The sequence below is a fragment of the Pelophylax lessonae genome (genome assembly GCF_965119305.1).
Source record: "Pelophylax lessonae genome assembly, chromosome: 4".
Lineage (NCBI taxonomy): Eukaryota > Metazoa > Chordata > Amphibia > Anura > Ranidae > Pelophylax > Pelophylax lessonae.
In genome coordinates, this window is record NC_138771.1 from 622,207,697 (window position 1) to 622,226,837 (window position 19,141).

Consider the following 19,141-nt stretch of genomic DNA (forward strand, 5'->3'; position numbering starts at 1 on the left):
GAAACAGAAAAGGACCTTCTCAAATTTGTAGCATTAATAGTACACTTGACTGGAAATACCTGAGATCAAAAATTTTGAGTGGTGTCCACATATTTTTGGCCATTTAGGTAGGTTTGATGATCTGATGCCCACTAACTTTTAGCCCAATGATCCTGCAAGATTGTCAACCAAAGGGTTAATGTCCATTTCTAGCAGCAACTGTTCAGTTGATAAAAAGAAATGTGTCAGTCCCTCACGCAGTTGATTGAGTTCCGTTCGTAGACTCTCCTCTCCATACATAAAGCAGATTATGCTCTGTCCAGCAGGCAGGGACTTTATACACAACTTAAGTTGTTGTACGACGTGCATCTTACAGAATGCTGGGTCAGTGCCAAACAAGTCAATGTCGAATCGACATGTGGCATCTGCATAAGGCACTGGGAATGCTGGAGAACCAAGGCTGAGGAACCCAACAGAAGAAGGTGGTAGGGATGGTGATCCTCCGCTCACTTTTTTTTCATGGTAAATTTGATGTCCTTCTGCATTGCTGCTTGAACTTTGTGCTTGTGAGTAGATCCAAGTGATTTTCTTTTCAAAGAGCATTTCCAAATTGGACTTTTGGGTGGAAAGTGGAAGCCATCCCTGCATCAAAAGACCCCCAGGAAGCAGATCTTCTGCAGTCTTTGTCCCATCAAAGAGTTTGAGAACCTCAGCAGGTTCCAGAATGATACAATTGTTCAACTGGCCCACATTGTCCAGACGAGCCTCCAACAATCCGATGCTTTCCTCAAGTTTGTCAGAGGGAAGGATCATAGATACCACAGCCTGTTGAAAAAAAGAGAGTGAATGCATTGGCATGTATGAATCCTTTTAGGTGGTTCTAAAGCCAAAAGGTTTTGCATTAAGGTAAAAAAAAAACAGTAGGGTAAAATTAAGGTAAAAAATATTCTGTGCTGCAGGATTCCCCCAGCCCCCCCCCCTTTTTTTTTATACCTGAGCCTGATCCCATCCAGCAATGTGCATAAAAGCAGAGACACTCGCTACTGTCTCCCTCCTCATTGGGCAAATTGATAGCAGCAGGAGCCACTGCCTCCAGCTGCTGTCAATCAAATTCTGTGACAAGGGAGTAGGGGACAGACAAGGTGGCTCGGGAGCGAGCACGCACATGATCCCCCATGGACAGCAGGTTTCCTGAGGGGGCACTGGCAGAAGAGGAGGGGCCTGGAGCATGTTTGATATTTTTAATTTAAAAAAAAAGAAGGTTTAATATCACTTTAAGTGGAAATATTGGCAAAATAAAAAAAAAATTACATGTATAATGCGGTTTGTCACTAGCATTAACACACCAGTTTCTTTGAGCTCCCCATAACAGTTTTATCACTTGTTGGCCTTGCCAGGAGATCAGTTATTTTCCACTTCCTTTATCAGAATGCCAACGCTGTTTATTCTGCAGTGAAATCACTTTGTTGTCAACCATTGGGTAGGATCGGTGCTTTAAGTGGGCCAGTATGCACTGGTACTCAGTACCACCACTTCCAAATATTGCTCTTGAGCATACCGCCACCTCTCCGTGCGCCTTAGCGTACCAGTACGCTCATTTTGGACATCTCCACCCTCAATTGCCCCCCCCCCCCAAGAATATTTCCCACTCCAGAGCTAGACCAGTCACCACCAGTGAGTCCCCCTGCTCCAGAGTCCCATCCCGGGCCAGGGGGGGTGCTCTGTGGGGACCCTGATGTGGGGTGGGGGGGGATTTATAGGCTATAATAGAGTACCGGCACCTCTTTTTGGACACTTAAAGCACTGGGTAGGATAGTCATAATAAAGCCCAACACCAGCTAAGGTTCAGTTCACACTAGTGTGGGCCGTGCGGCCTGCACTTGCTCGGGCGCGGCAGCCCCCAGGGAAAAGGTGGATGCACCTTTTTACAAATAGGACCACAAGGAAACCGCTTGGTCTTTTTGACCATGCAATTTTCTTGCAGTTCCCATATCCACAAATTCACTGCGGGCTGAGATGCGTGGGGATGCCATTCAGAATGAATGCCAGCCCTGAGCGTCTCATAAGAGCAGCACGATTTGGCTGTTGGTGGTTGTGGGTGAGGGAAAAGTTGGGATTCCTGCACCCGCATCCAGCCTGCACACTGCAGGCTAGTGAGAACCAAGCCTTATCATTTTTAAGCAGTTACAGTAAGTAATTTTTCCCTATTTTGAAAAAAGGTCTAAATCATATGAATAAAAGGACCTTCATAAACATCCCAGAAGTGTTAGATGCCCCAACCCATCTAACTGGACAGCTTGGCCTACTACAGGAAGTAAAAAAAGAATCTCATGGCAGGATCAAAAGGTAATAAAACAATGTTATGGAAAGTGTAGTGTAGAAAAACCCAAATTGTTGTATTAATGCTATTGACCAACTGGAAGAGATTTACTTTTCCTTCCTATTGTGTCTCAAGACAGGAAGTGAAGGAAAGTCTCCCCAAAGGGACACAGACAGCAACAAATAATACCTTGATTTCAGCCATATCCTACTCTTTTCAAACTATGTTAAAAAAAGTTTTTGCTTTAGTTTAATTAAAGCGGAGTTCCAGTCATTTTTTGTTTATTAAAAGACAATACATGATCCAGCAGTGTATGTACCCCAGCCGTGTTCGCCCCATGTCCTTCTTCGGCAGTCCTGGGACCTCTACTATGGGCACCCGGCTATGACAGCTTGTGGCGCCGGGTGCCCACTGCACATGTGTAAGCCGGGCTGTGCTCTGTGACTGGTCCTGAAGTCTTCTAGGACCTTTCATGTGTCCCAGAAGGCTTTGAGAAAGAGAACTTCTGCTTCAAATCACCTAAGGCGACCATAACAGAAGTGGGAGCAGGTACCTGTAAAAATCGGGTACCTGCCCCCCTCCTCCCCAAAAGCTCAGTTTCACAAACAGGAGCAGGGGAGGAGGCCTTAAAGCGGAAGTTCCACTTTTGGGTGGAGATGAAAATAAAGAACAGTCAGCAAGCTACTGAATTGCAAAGATGCCAGCTGTTCCAGATTTGCCTGGACAGCCCCACATCTTGGCCTTCTGCCCCACTGAGGCTGTGTCCTGGCCCATGTCCTGGGAGTTTGCGGCATCAGGTGTATTTGATATGCTACATCTGCCAGAGGTGGGGGACTTGACAGAAGTGGGAGCAGGTACCTGTAAAAATCGGGTACCTGCCCCCCTCCTCCCCAAAAGCTCAGTTTCACAAACAGGAGCAGGGGAGGAGGCCTTAAAGTGGAAGTTCCACTTTTGGGTGAAAAGCTTTAAAAAAAAAAAACAAACTGCTAGCAGGTATAAATTTTATGCTGCAAGAGTTGACTAATGTACATACTTTCTAGCAGCCTCCAAGCCCCACCTACACCTGAATACCAAACCAATCCGATGGACAAAACTCTAATATATCTTGCTTGTGTCAAAGCTTGCCTCCTCCCTCCAACTTGCCTAACTGTTGGTCCGTTGCTTTTAATGGCCTGCCTCATTGGGTAACTGAAATGTGTTTTAGACAGAGGAGGCAAAATTCAACAGTACCAGAAGTTCCACAGCAGCTTGGTGTTTTTTTCAGAAGAACACATTCACGATTTAGACTTTATAAAGTACTGTATAGTTTTGGACTGAGTTGGAAGACAGGAAACAAGGTTTGTTGTGGCAAGAAGCAGGGAGATGAAAGTAAAGAACAGTCAGCAAGCTACTGAATTGCAAAGATGCCAACTGTTCCAGATTTGCCTGGACAGCCCCAAATCTTGGCCCTCTGCCCCACCGAGGCTGTGTCCTTGGAGTTTGCAGCATCAGGTTTATTTGATATGCTACATCTGGTCATCTGCACAGTAGCTTAAAAAGGCATTTATTGTGGGAAGTGGGGCGGTGAGTGGCCAAGCGCCCACATATTTAGAGGTAGGGTCTGGGAGAGACCAATTTGCAAAGTAGACAGAACAAGCTTGTCTCAGGCTGTGGCTGCTTTCTAAAGAAAACTGGCTCATTTTGCTTTGGTGAACTTAGAATGTGTTACCCGATTTAAACTGAAAGATCGTTTAGGCTTTAAATCGAATATATACAGTATATTCTTAATTTCAAAAGATCAGATTGATATAAATAATCCTATCAATATATGTTTTTTTATATAACGTGTAATTATATGCTGTATGTACTTGAGGGAAGCCATGTGTGCTCATTACACATTCAGGCTTTACTTCCATCTTTGTAATGCTAAACAATGGTTGTGCTGGAAAAATATATACATATATTTATGATATGTATATGATAAATGTGACAATTTCTCTTCTAATTGGTTGTTAGGAAGCATTATTAAAATTTCGGTTCCCTGCCAAACAGAATTTTTTAAAATGTATTTTTTGCTTTAGTACATTCCCCAGAGCAGTGCCCAATCCCTCATCCTATTTGTTTAAAAATCCCTCGCCTATTAGCCTAGAACAGTGGTCTCCAAACTGACACTCCAGTGGTCAGATGTGGCCTTTAGCATGCCTTTCTCCAGCCTTGGGACACTTTTCCTCCCACTCTCACCAATGATGGGATACCATCGATAAGGCATTATTCCTCCCACTCATACCAATTCCTCACAATAAAATCAACGATGGGGCATGGTTTATTCCCAATGACACCAGACTATCTTCTACTCCCACTGGCCACCATAAAGCCTGAAGGACAGTAAACTGGTGCTTTGTTTAGAAATTTTGGAGACCCCTGACCTAGAAAATGGCCATTACTGTTTTTGTTAACATTCAGCTCCATTTGACTTCAATAGATGTCAGATTCGCCACCCAAACTTTAGTTGGGTTCTGCAAATTTGCCCCAAAAGCAATCCCAGGTAGGTTTGGCTCATTCCTAGTATTCTTTATCTGTTTGCTGGAGTTCAGCCTGATTATTTTTAAACATTCATGTTTGCCACCACATGGTGGTCTGTAGACAGAATTAACCACGTGCAACCAGCTTTAATTGCAAAATCAACCAAATGCATTGAGGCAATTTATCACCTACACTTTTGATTTTTTTTTTTTTGCAATTAAATGGTTAACCATGATTACAAATTTCCATGCACAAGAGAAGCAAATAACTCCAGCTTGGAAGTGCAAAACATGTATAGTTTTTAAAGGCACTTTCACACTACTGCACTGTGGTTTTCCCACACCACAGATGCAGCTTCACTTTCCATAGAGTTATGTTGTGTCCCCCATGTTTGGTGCGCTTTCTGAAAGCGCAGCAAAACTCATGCATGTTGCATCGTTGGTGCGCTTTCAAAAAGTGCACCAAACACACAGGACACAATATAACTTTGGGAAACCACCGCTAACCCACTCCAAACACGCGGGTAAGCTGTGCTGCACCCACCAGTAAGCTGTCCTGCATCCGTGGTGAGGGAAAAGCATAGCACAGTGTGAAAGTCCCCTAAAGGTTGTTTAACCAAATGTTTAATTTGTGATTTTCTGCAATGAGTAGACGACATGGGAATCAGTTCAGTGGTTGGGAAAATCAGAACATAAATAGACCTTGGAGTGGATCAGTCGATACTTCTTCAGCATGCTTGGTGGAGGGTTCTCTGCACGGGTCAAACGAATTCTTTTCACTTGTGGATGATCAGAAAGAATTTTGCCTAAGATAAATTTCTCAATTTTCCCAGCTACACCTTGTCCTCTCATCCATTGGGCCACACGAAGACCTTGCACCACAGCTGTCTCACCGCCATCAACCAGCAAGAAGGACTCAAAGCCCACCTGAAGATTGAAGAAGAGACATCAACAAGACATGTTCAGATGAAAAGAACTAGTTGGACAACAAGTTGAATCGTGATTTAATTTCTTCCAAAAAATATGTGTCCAAAGTTTAGAATAATACCATAGAATTCATAAATCACAATTGCCTGGGTTCCTGAATTGTATGATGTCTAATTAGCAAACAGCACTACAGGCAAATAATCAAGCATTAGAAAGTGAGGTATTAGCTATAATCCTGACCTGATCATTACTATTTGCAGCACATTATAGAAAACTTTTGGCTATTCACATTATTTCCTGACCCCCAGGGAAGGTTATCATTTATTATATGTACAGCAATCATACAAATTCTAGACATACACTATATAATAAAAAATATGGTCATATCTCCCAATTGTAAATGCCACAGCATACAAATAGTTTAGATAATTGTGGGCTTCCAAGTTTGTGGCACCAGTTAGTGAAGGCCCTTTTTTTTTCCAGCATGACTGAGCGCCTATGTACAAATCCAGTACAGATGGGCCGTACACCCTCTGGTTCTGTTCGCACCGGAACTCCTGAACCTGGAGAAAGTTCGGACCCGAACCGTGAACACTATTAAAGTCTATGGGACCCGAATTTGAAAAATCAAAAGTCCCCAATTTTGAAACCTTGTATGCAAGTTATTGGGTATAAAAAGGGTATGGGGGCCCAACAACTCCCATGGGGGACGTGTAACAATGCTAAAAAAAAACTTTTAAAAAAGATAGTTTTTAAAGGAGCAGTGACTTTAATGTGAATGTGAGACAATGTAAAGTGAAACAATAAAAATGAAAAATTCCTTTAAACATAGTGCTTTGGAGGTCCCCTTAGTCTGCCTGTAAAGTGGGGCATTTGGACCGTGTAAAGAACCTGCTGCAGCAAAACTGACATATGTAAAGAAAAAAAAAAGACTTTTAAACTGATTATCGCAGCTGCAAGCCATTGCCGGCAATTCAAATATAAAAAAATGGAGTGGGATATACGCCAAAATGTAAAAATAAAATGCCATGGCATGGGGTCCATACCAGGCCCTTATCACCCCCACACCAAAATTTTTTAAAAAAATGTTGTGGGGTCCCCCCAAAATGTATACCAGACCCTTATCCGAGCATACAGCCTGGCTGGGCCAGGAAAGGGGGGGGGAATGAGTGAGCACCCGCCCTCCTGAACCATACCAGGTGACATGCCCTCAACACCCCAAAGCACCTTGTCTCCATGTTGATGAAGACAAGGGCCACTTCCCCACAACCCTGGGCAGTGGTTGTGGGGTTCTGTGAGCAGGGGCTTATCAGAATCTGGAAGCCCCCTCTAACAAGGGGGCTCCCAGATCCCTAACCCCCCATGCGAATGAGTTTGCATCAATCATGACGCCTGACGCACTGCCGGACTCAAAAAAGAAAAATAAAGCTCCCCCTGGCCTGCCAGGCTGCATTCTCGGATAAGGCTTTGGTATGGATTTCAGGGGGACCCCACCTCGTTTTTTTAAATTTTGACATTGGCTCCCCTTAAAACCTATACCAGACCCAAAGGGCCTGGTAGGGATTGGGGGGGGGGGGCCCTATGCTGTTTTTTTTTTATGCCATGGGGTTTCCATACACTACACTATATACTCACACTATGCTACACTACACTATACTCACACTACACTGACACTCCACACTCACTCACAATAACACTAACTAGCTATCACTGAGCCCTGCTCTATCTATATCCAACACCACACTGCAAAAGGTTCCGGTAATAAGGAACCATTTATAGTGCAGGGTGGGACTATGAGCACTGAGCCATGATTGGACAAAGTCATCATTAATTTGTCCAATTAGGACTTTGACAGTACTCTGTGCCCTGATTAACCACTTTACCACCGGAGGATTTTGCTGTCTTACGTCCAGGCCACTTTTTTGCGATTCGGCACTGTGCGACTTTAACTGACAATTGCGCGGTCATGCAACGCCATACGCAAACAAAATTTACATCCTTTTTTTCGAACAAACAGAACTTTATTTTGCTGGTATTTGATCACCTGTGCGATTTTCATTTTTTGCGATATTAATAGAAAAATGCGACAATTTTGAAAAAATAACAATATTTTTCTTCTTTGACAGTTAAAAAATATCCAATATATTAAATTTTTGTCATATATTTAGGCCAAAATGTATTTAGCTACATGTCTTTGACAAAAAAATTCTCAATGAGCCTATTTTTAACCGCTTTAAGACCGGAAGATTTTACCCCATTCCTGACCAGGCCATATTTTGTGATTCGGCACTGCGTTATTTTAACTGACAATTGCGCGGTAGTGCGACACTGTATAGCACTTTTTGTGCTATAAACAAAAAAAAGCAACACTTTTGAAAAAATAACAAAAAATAACAATATTTTTCACATTTTTTATATGAAATTCCCCCCCAAAAAAATGTAAAATCAAATTTTTTTAACATTTTAGGCCAATTTGTTTTCTGCTACATATTTTTGGTAAAAAAAAAATCGCAATAGGCGTATTTTGATTGGTTTGCGCAAAAGTTATCGCAGCTACTAACTACTGGAAATTTATGTCATTTTTATTGTTTTTTTTTTTAACTAGTAATGGCGGCGATCTGCGATTTTTTTCGTGGGACTTCGACATTGCAGCAGACAGATCGGACCCTTGACTGACATTTTTGACACTTTTGGGGGTACCAGTGACATTACTACAGTAATCAGTGCTATAAATATGCACTGTTACTGTAAAAATGACACTGACAGGGAAGGGGTTAACTTTTATTGGGCATCAAGGGGTTAATGTATGCCTGGTGCTTACTGACGTGTGTGGGGGGAGGGGATTATGTGACACAGGCACAAATCGCAGGTTCAGCTATGCTGAATCCTGCAATCTGACCCTGCCGGTCACTTAGGAGATCCGCCCACTTTGTTTACACAAGCGGGCGGATCTCCACACTCGATCCCCGACGATCGGGGAAGAGCAGCGGTGATCACCGCCGCTCCTCCCCTGGCCCGACTCCCACTGTAACTGGATACAGCAGGAGCAAGCCTCCGGCTGCGCGCACGCGCCGCCCACAAGGGAAGGAGTCCAGTGACGATAACAAACCACTTTGCCGCAGTAGTACCCATGTCAGCGGTCGGCAAGTGGTTAAGCAAAGCCTTGCACCTGACAGGTGTATTGCTTCAGTCAATCAGGGCATTGTGGGGCGCTCGGCGGGGGAACATCCCCCCAAGCACCCCGCAAATTCAGATGTCCACAGAACAGGTGTTCAGGCCGAACTTTTGCTAGGCCCTTTTTTTTTTTTTTGTCGTGGGAGTTTCCCTCAAAATCAACTCCAGACCTGAGGGTCTGGTATGGATTTTTGGGGGATACCTGCGCCAATTTTTTTTTTTTTTTTATATTTTGGCATGGGGTTCCCCTTAAAATCCATACCAGACCCAAGGGACTTGTGTATACAGCACCAAATGTAATGCAATGCTGTTCTTCACTACACTTACACTACAATCGCACTGCATTATACTCACACTACACTATAATCACATTACACTATACTCACACTGAGACTTCACACTCATTCACAATACAACACACAGGTTCTGGTGCAAAGAAACCTTTTATAGAGAGGGTGGGACTATGAGCACTGAGCCATAATTGGGCAAAGTCATCATGACTTTGTCCAATCAGGGCTTTGACAGTGCTCTGTGCCCTGATTGGGCAAAGCTTTGGACCTGACCAATCAGGGTCCTAAAATGCACTGTGCCGAGCACAGTGCTTTGTGGGGTGCTCGGCGGGTGAACGTCCCGTTGAGTGCCCTGCAAATTCAGGTGTTCGGTCTGAACTTTTGCTCAGTCCGAGCTGTTCACCCAACTCTAAAAGCCAGCTCCATGAACATTTTGATTGAGGAGTTTGGTGTGGAGGTACTCGAGTGGTTTACACAAAGCCTTGACCTTAACCCTACTGAACATCTTTGGAATGAATTGGAACTGAGATTGTAAGCAAGGTCTTCTCATCCAAAAACCATTACCTAACCTTAGAAAAGTTTTTTTGGCTTGTGGGGAGGTGCAGCATGGTACGGGGGCAGAAAACACTCAGAACCCAGTTATTAACTTTAAAGTTCACAACAAGGCCGGCAAATAGGCACCCGACAGAGAACACTCACATGATGTAACAGCGATGTGTAACAGAGCAGGTCTCAGATGTGTCAGCAGCACCTGTCTTGAGGGGCAGAATGCAGCCTGGCTGGTCTGTGCCCAAATAGGGAGGCTTCCAGAAAGGATGGTGTGTCCCTATTCTTTCCCTACTCATCTGGAAACTCTCCCTACCACTAATCACTGTCCCTGACAGACGGGTTACCTGTCCCTACGTTACCCACAAGCAAAATACGTGCAAAGCTCAGTAGCCAGGGTCTTAAACAGACTCTGCCTAACCTGAAATGGTCGACAGAGTCACATGGGGCTGCAGCATCCTACTGGATAGCTTCCCCAGTGAGCCAGGAAACCATAGAGGTACCATGTTCCTTTAACTTCATCTCAATCTGCAATGCCGCCACGGTTGAGTGCCACCAGCAGTGGACAAAGTAGACTGCACCTGCCTCCAGGATAGATAAGCACAAATAATGTCTGGGGCTTACACATAGGGAAGAGGAACTCCAGCTTTTGAGTTTTAGCTTTTTGAGAAAATAAGTAATAATAGAAAAGCAGCAGGGAGATTTCTGGAACATCGTGTACACACATTGTACATAAAATGTCCTCAGTCTGTCATACTGTAGCGAAGCAACATGACTAGGGTAGCTCAGAGGTATCCATATGACTACCACATAACCCCTTATAAGCTCCACCCCCTCTTTTACCCCATTAAGACACAAGGTGGAGCTAAATGGCCTTCTGACCTTTTATTAAACAACATAAGTAATAAATAACAATAAAATACCAGTAACATAAACCAAAGCTAGATGTCCCCAGCCACAGAACACCGACTTGGGAACATTACCACGTGTCCCACCGACCTTACAGGTCTAACACTACCTGGTCCCTCTCATTGGATCACACCCAACCAAAGGACACCATACCAATTATGGTTCCCCACTTCCAAGGGGTCCCAACAGCCATCTCCTTACCTACCCCTCCAACTGCGTACCCTATCTCAGGGAGGGAGGGCGGGACATTCATTCGATGGCTCCCCACTCCGAATGTTACTGTACCACCCCTTCCTACAGTCTTTTCTTCTATGCTCCTCCCCATCACCCCGCCTACTCGACCAATCACGTAAGAAAGACTGCCACCTCTCTCTTTTAACTCTCTGCTGTCTGGTTCCCCTTCCACCCTGTCATGCCAGCCCTACAATTCATTCGGTCCTCCTCGCTCCCGGCCTTCCTTTTTCATTGGTTGAGCAGTTGGGCTGCAGACTGAAATGGAAAGGTCATTTTTAAATGACATTATAGAATAGCTTACTAATAGATGTTATGTACAGTATATTTTTTTAGAAGAAGTGGAGTTTTCCTTTAAAATTCTTCATCAACTGGAACATAAACTGGAAGCATGAACAATTTGTGTGTATTTTGTAGTACATTTGCAATAAGCTAATACACTAATTTATACTTGCCATAATTTTTTCCAGCAAATGCTTACAAAGCCATTTATGATTCACTAGGAAATTATGGGTCATTCAAGTGTCACACATTTCTCAGAATAGAAACTCGTGGCTTAAAAAAAATCCTCATTTATAGAGTTTATAAAAAAGAACTGAAGCCCATTTTTTAATTTAAATTATTAGAAGTTGAGGTTATATTGCTATCCAGTCATCCATTACACCAATTTTGTCCTTTCTTAGCACAGATACATTTTTAAAGTGATACAGTAGTAATGGGGTATATGATGCAATAAGTGTTGTATGTACATAAAGGTCTATGCAGAACAGCAAATTTTTTCTAGGCAAATAAGTAAGAAGAACAGCAGTGCTCAGAGTGTAGTATGTTAACAGATTTATTTTGGTGAAAATACAAATGGCAAATCACATTGTGTCAGGTAAAATCAGGCTCATCATATAGTAGGAGCTTCCGATGGACAGTCTCACAACAGCAGGAAACCTCAGACCAAGATAGGAATAATGGGTGAATACATCTGCAGGACCAAGAGAGCAACCTGGGGGCACCAAACTAAATGCAGCATTAGTAGTACTGAGAAATACTAGTAAACTAGAACCTACATGGGAAGAAGAAATTGCACTTTTTGCATGTAATCCGTGAGTGGTCAGCTCCTGCATCTGGGATGGTGAGCCTCTTCCTACAACTTGAAGCCAGGAAAGTCCAGATGTTAGGCTACATGACAGCTTAGATGAGGAAGTGGAAACCAACAAAATGGCGGACAGCTTCTTGTGGGATGCAGAGTACACCAGAAGTGATGTCATCTGGATGTTGGGGGGCGGAGCTATGCTAAGAAAGCTAGGAAAGCTTGAGAAAAAGGCTTGGGCGGCCTTGAATTGCATAGCTCTGCCCCGACATCTAGATGACATAACTTCTGGTCTACTCTGCATCCCACAAGAAGCTCTCTGCCATCTTGTTGGTTTTCAGTTTCTCATCTAGGCTGCCATCCAGCCTAACATACTGTACTCTAAGGAGTAGTAGCTTTGTCTTCCTTGGGCAGGTTTTTAATGTTATATTTACCAGGCAAAAAGGGAGCAAGAAAATGAAGTTCATTGTTAGAGTTTACATACACCAGTCAGCCATAACGCTATGGCCCACCCAATATTGGTTAAGTCCCCATTTTGCAGCCAAAACTGCCCTGACCCGTTGGGACATGGACATGGACAATTTGTTGGAATTGATTAACTGCCATTGACATCACCAGTGACACTAATAGAGTGTTCAATGCTAATAATATGCACAGTCACAGTACTAACGACACTGACTAGGAAAGGGTTAACATCTAGGGGCAACCAAGGGGTTAATTGTGTGCCTAACAATGTGTATTGTGTATTTGCAGGGAAAGGAAAAAGCGATTGTTCCCTCTGTAAAGTGCCCTGTGTTGATTGTTGAGCCCTCTGTAAAGAGCCCTGTGTTGAGCTCTGGCTGTGATTTGGCCAAGCCGGTCAGTAGGTCCTGGCCATAAATCATTGGCTGGGATCTGCTGACAGACCCCCCTACTGTGTCAAATCACAGGGGAGTAGGCGGGAGTAGGCTGGCGGGGGCATGCGTCTGAAACCCTGAAACAGGCAGCGACGTACGGGTACGTCACAGGGTCTGTAGCTGCAACCCTGTTGCAGTATATGTACTGTGGAAGGTCAGCAAGCAGTTATTTACCAATGGTATTTCTGTAATATGCAGCATGAGGGGGGTTAATGCGTATTGCCATTGATTCATTAGCGACCAGTGACCTTCATGTTGCAGCATGAAGGGGTTAATTAACACTGACACTGGTGCCATTAATGCAGCACAAAGAGGTTCATTAACTGCCACTGGTCACTAAGGCATAAGTGGAAATACACATTAACCCTCCTCATGCTGTATATTACAGAAACACCATTGGTAATTAATTTACCACCACCCCTCACCCCCCCCCCCCCACTCCATCTGACAGGGAAGTTAAGGGCTGGTCCTAGGCTTGCGCTGGGTGCAGGAGTGCACTGGGCACATTGTTGCAGCTCTGACTGGCTCTGCAGTATTGTAGTGCGGCCAATGTGTACAGTCAGTGTATGTATCCAGCCAGGTTTTAGGAGCACTTCACTTGCGCCCCCTTCCCCCAGTAAATTGTGTCACCCAGGGCTTCTGTCCCTCCTGTCCAAATTAAAGCCAAACATCAGATACATACACTATATTACCAAAAGTATTGGGACGCCTGCCTTTACACACACATGAACTTTAATAGCATCCCAGTCTTAGTCTGTAGGGTTCAATATTGAGTTGGCCCACCCTTTGCAGCTATAACAGCTTCAACTCTTCTAGGAAGGCTGTCCACACGGTTTAGGAGTGTGTCTATGGCAATGTTTGACCATTCTTCCAGAACCGTATTTGTGAGGTCAGACCCCTTAGTTCCAGTGAAGGGAACTCTTAAGGCGTGAGCATAGCAAGACATTTTGGGCAATTTCATGCTCCCAACTTTGTGGGAACAGTTTCCTGTTCCAACATGACTGCGAACCAGTACACAAAACAAGGTCTATAAAAGACTTGGATGAGCGAGTTTGGGGTGGAGGAACTTGACAGGCCTGCACAGAGTCCTGACCTCAACCCGATAGAACACCTTCGGGATGAATTAGAGCGCAGACTGTGAGCCAGGCCTTGCCGTCCAACATCAGTGTCTGACCTCACAAATGCGCTTCTGGAAGAATGGTCAAACATTCCTATAGACACACTACTAAACCTTGTGGACAGCCTTCCCAGAAGGGTTGAAGCTGTTATAGCAGCAAAGGGTCGTCCAACTCAATATTGAACCCTACGGACTAAGACTGGGATGCCATTAAAGTTCACGTGTGTGTAAAGGCAGGCGTCCCAATACTTTTGACAATATAGTGTATATTAACCAACTGACGTTGAACCTCAGCTTACACTCTATAAGTAGTTACAGTAACAGTTTTTTTCCTTTTGGGGAAATGTTTTTACTTAAAGAGTATCTTCACTTTTGTTGAGAAAAACATTCCCCTCTGGGTGATCTCTGTACATTACAAGTAATTTAACAAACTTTGTTGCAGATTCCTACCTTTTGTTATTCTGAAGAAATCCTGGTGTGTTGTTTGTGTTCATATGCAATGTAAATCTGTAAGGGAGTGGTTTTGTAGTTATCAATCAGCTGCAGGGCTCTAATGAGGAAAATTACAGGATCTGCATCCCTTTAGACGTGTTCCTATTGGAAGTATCTTACGAAAAATGACATTTTTGTTGAAGGAGATGCCAAAAATCTGACTTGTATCTTAGTGCAGACTTCTGGTAAAATTGGTGAGCCAATCACACAAGCAGGAAATTATGTTTCTGGGGTGTGGTCAGTATACATTCTGTGTACAGAACACCTCCGCGTAGCCATATTGCATTGCACTTTCAGAAAATTACAGAGTTGTAGATTGAAAATGAAAAGCAATTTTTATTAATTTTCAATTACAATATGACTTATGTCGCAATTGTATATGCTATGATTTTTTTTTTTTTTTTTGATACTTTTTTCCCCCACAAAATTGGAGTTACCCTTTAAATTAATAAAAACTGACCATTATAAGCACTGCTGTCAGTGGTAAATGGTTTGTTTCAACCCTCTAACTGCCACTTTATCTGGACATAAAAAAAAAATCAATCTTATGAAATTTTATTTTGCACTGAAGCAGTTACGACATCTTTGAAATTCTAACGCGTTTCGTCCTAAGCTTACCTCACAGTTCAACATGCTATGAGGAAGGCTTAGGCCGAAGAGCATTAACATTTCAAAGATGTTGTAACTGCTTCAGTGCAAAATAAAATTTCAGAGGAAGGAGCGATTGTGTGCCGCCCTTGGTTTTTTGGATTCATGTTGCAAAGGGTGGCTCAACACTTGCAAAGGGCGGGATAGCCAGGGCACCGACACACAGCCAATTATCCTTTCACTGCGGTAGAGCTTGGGTGTGTTCTTATACCGCTTTGTCATGAACAAAATTCCCCTTGGGGTGGGACTTTAAAGGCACTAAGTACATAAAATGTGGCCTGTCTCTCCCAAGGTTTGAAGATTTTGAAACATCTTCAAACCTCAGGAGAGAGAGGGCACGTTTTATGCTCACTAATACTAGAACCTGATACTAGATACTAGAGTCTGTCAGGCCTCAGTAACCTAGAATCACACTGGTGGGGCTAAGTATTGCTTACTAACCATACCTACCTCACAGCCTTGTATATGTCTTGGGTGGTAATCAAATCCTTAGGCGAATTGGCAGCTCTCCTGAGATCATTTTTTGAAATGCTGACATGGAAATGCTGTATACACCAATGGAATCTATAAGGTTGATGCCAACCACAGTCCTGAAGAAGGAGCTGTAAAAAACCCCGAAACACGTTGGGTGGAGGACATCAATCCTTTTTCGTCTATTAATATTGGTGTAATATGTATATGCAATCCATGTACAATCATGTCCATATAGCATTGGTGTTTTTATGCTAACTTAAATAAAATAGATTTTTATTCATATTATTTACTACTTAGTGCCTTTAAAGTCCCACCCCAAGGGGAATTTTGTTCATGGTTTATCTAGCAGGGATGTGGCACATTTATTGGAGATATCTCACTGATTCTCTTTAACTAATATACCTAGGACTTTTTTCTCAGAAAATAGGTACAGGAACTCAAACACGCCCCCCCCAAACACACACACACACACCAAACTGCATCAAATAGTGGGCGTGGTCAAATTTCAATAACAGTGGGAGGGTTTTAAAGAGGCATTAAATATCAGGAGTGCATTATGTACATGGTGCAGAGTTCAGGGGATTTATAAATATAGTGCAGAGTTTGGGGGTGCATTACTTCCCCGCACACTGTAGTTGGCTCTGCCTCTCTCACTTGTGGGGAGATCATCCACAGGGTTTGTCAGCATCTGCCCTGCACCCCAGGCCCCTGCATCGCCCTTGTTCTCATTCTGCACTTAGTGGGAGACACAGGAGATCAGATCTGTGGGAGCCGTTGGGAGACAATCTGTCACTTGTAAACACAGAAGCCAGACTTCTGTGTTTACAAGTGTAGCGCCCTCCTAGATAGGTGCTAGGTAAATTGTAGGTTTGCTCCATCTGCTTATCAGGGGAGCCTGATCAGTAGTTAGGCCTGCTCATTGTGCTCAGTGTGTATTCATCTGGTCTGAGGGAGTGTCCCCACTGTATCCAATAGGGAGGCATGTTGGACAGTGGAGGAAACCTGGCCAATGATAGACAGGCTTTTGTAACCGTCCCAGTGGGTTGGCACCCGGAGAGGTGCATCATGGGATAGGATATAAAAGCCGAGAGCACATGAGGAAGGGTGTCTTTGTGCAGGAAGCCAGGTCCCAGGAGGAGGGTGACGGCTGTCTCTTCTCCTGTCTGATGAGGAAGGTGGTCACAGGTGGTGGGCCTAGTGGACCAAATGTGTAATGCTGAGCCAGGAGGTCCAGAATGCTGAGCCAGGAGGTCCAGGATACTGTCAAGTGGAGCTGAAGGCAGAGCAACCCAGGGAAAAACAGTGTAGCTTGCCAGGGGTCTGCCCAGGAAGGGGATCACTCCAGTGGAGAGCCAGTGGACAGGGGTTAGCATGCACGGGAAGTAAGAAAGGGGGTGCCAAGTTAGGACCCTGAAGAGGAAGCAATTCAAGAACATATCTTCTACTTCACTTCAGTGGCAAGTTGAAGCAGCGGCCTTGCCACACACATTACAGTCAGTTGTCCTCAAGCTTTGTGCATAGTTCATAGTTGGCGTATCCCACTCATCCCTTCTCCCATCCCAGTTCTACAATAAAACACAAAAACCAAATCCCCTGGACTGTTCATTGACTGAGCCAAGAGTTAAAGTGATAAGTTTTAACAGACTGTTGCTATGGGTAACCCAGGGGAATCCAATCTCAGCAGCTCCCTAGGGGGCAGTGCTACACAAGGGATAATGGTGAGCAGATAGCAGAGGGCCTGAGCCAAAGGTGGTGGAAGTGAGTTCCACCAAGTTCCAACTGAAAAAAAGCCCTGATTATACCACTTTGTCTGGACAGCTTGGCCTGTTAAAGGAATTTGAAAAATAGCAGATTTACTGGGTGGATCACCAGGTGAAAATAAAGGAAAAAAGCCTAAAATAAGAAAAAGCTAATGCAACCATCACATTCAAGGCTCGCTAAGCTACAATAATAAATGTTTTTGGGTTTAATACAACATTAAATGATAGATAGGGATCCAAACTGGCATTTTCATGCATATTGTGGGGCAACAAAGAACATTTCATTCTGTACCCTTCAATACTCACTATTTTCCCTTCATTCTTGGCCATAAACATGTGTCTTTGATGATCCTTCAGCCATGCATGGTATCTTAATGGCAGATAGTCTGTTCCTTTGTATATACCACCCGAGATAGACATCAGCTCCTCATAGTCCTCAGCGGAGGCCGGTACAAAATCAATGTGTGCATTGGGGGATTCCGACATTTTCAGAGATGTATGGTAACTGTCAAGATCAAGAGAGGACAGGATATGAATGAACAAAGTTCAGCAGACGTGTCACACCCTGTGCTGGTGGTAACAAGTCCGAAAAACAATTTCTGCACAAAATCAGCCATGGTACATATTGGGGTCATTTTTTTTTATAATCCACTTAGAGAATTATTTATAACCAAAGTACAAAGGAGAAAGCATGTAATTACCAAAGTAAATATGTAATCTCAAAGTGGATTTATAAGTAACTTTATGTTTGCAGGAATGCACTCCTGGTAACAAGGAACAACAATCAACTTTTCTTTTTTTTTTTCAATATAAGCATAGCTCCCCGATTTTAATGGACTGTCCCTGATTTGGAACAAAGTCCCTCTTTCCTCCTCCTTTGTCCCTCATTTTGGTCTGATTTATATAGTTGTACAGTATCTCACAAAAATGCGTACACCCCTCACATTTTTGTAAATATTTTATTATATCTTTTCATGTGACAACACTGAAGAAATGACACTTTGCTACAATGTAAAGTAGTGAGTGTACAGCTTGTATAACAGTGTAAATTTGCTCTCCCCTCAAAATAACTCAACACACAGCCATTATTGTCTAAACTGCTGGCAACAAAAGTGAGTACACACCTAAGTGAAAATGTCCAAATTGGGCCCAAAGTCTCAATATTTTGTGTGGCCACCATTATTTTCCAGAACTGCCTTAACCCTCTTGGTCATGGAGTTCATCAGAGCTTCACTGGTTGCCACTGGAGTCCTCTTCCATTCCTCCATGACGACATCATGTAGCTGGTGGATGTTAGAGACCTTGCGCTCCTCCACCTTCCATTTGAGGATGCCCCACAGATGCTCAATAGGGTTTAGGTCTGGAGACATGCTTGGCCAGTCCATCACCTTTACCCTCAGCTTCTTTAGCAAGGCAGTGGTCATCTTGGAGGTGTGTTTGGGGTCATTATCATGTTGGAATACTGCCCTGCGGCCCAGTCTCCGAAGGGAGGGGATCATGCTCTGCTTCAGTATGTCACAGTACATGTTGGCATTCATGGTTCCCTCAATGAACTGTAGCTCCCCACTGCCAGCAGCACTCATGCAGCCCCAGACCATGACACTCCCACCACCATGCTTGATTGTAGGCAAGACACACTTGTCTTTGTACAACGGTTGCGGTCACACACGCTTGACACCATCTGAACCAAATAAGTTTATCTTGGTCTTATCAGACCACATTACATGGTTCCAATAATCCATGTCCTTAGTCTGCTTGTCTTCAGCAAACTGTTTGCAGGCTTTCTTGTGCATCAT

The 19,141-nt window shown here is 43.7% G+C and overlaps 1 protein-coding gene across 1 annotated transcript; it reads right to left on the reverse strand.

Annotated features, from left to right (window-relative positions):
- Positions 1–23: 23 nt before the first annotated feature.
- On the reverse strand, positions 24–17,978 carry LOC309553995 (putative N-acetyltransferase 16). Its single transcript, XM_082255516.1, has 3 exons — positions 17,652–17,978; positions 5,503–5,727; positions 24–804 (listed from the first exon to the last, which is right to left on the reverse strand). Exons 1-3 carry the CDS (start codon positions 17,829–17,831, stop codon positions 139–141), a joined length of 1,071 nt encoding a protein of 356 aa, XP_082111642.1. The 5' UTR covers positions 17,832–17,978; the 3' UTR covers positions 24–138.
- Between the last annotated feature and the right edge of the window lie 1,163 nt (positions 17,979–19,141).

Bases quoted from the DNA above. Each gene is read 5' to 3' on its own strand.
- LOC309553995 (XM_082255516.1), bottom strand. From the start codon at position 17,831: ATGTCGGAATCCCCCAATGCACACATTGATTTTGTACCGGCCTCCGCT. The intron at 5,728-17,651 runs GTGAGTATTGAA...TTCAATCTTCAG, and splicing joins CCAAGAATGAAGGGAAAATA to GTGGGCTTTGAGTCCTTCTT. The intron at 805-5,502 runs GTCTATTTATGT...TTTTTTCAACAG, and splicing joins ATCGACTGATCCACTCCAAG to GCTGTGGTATCTATGATCCT.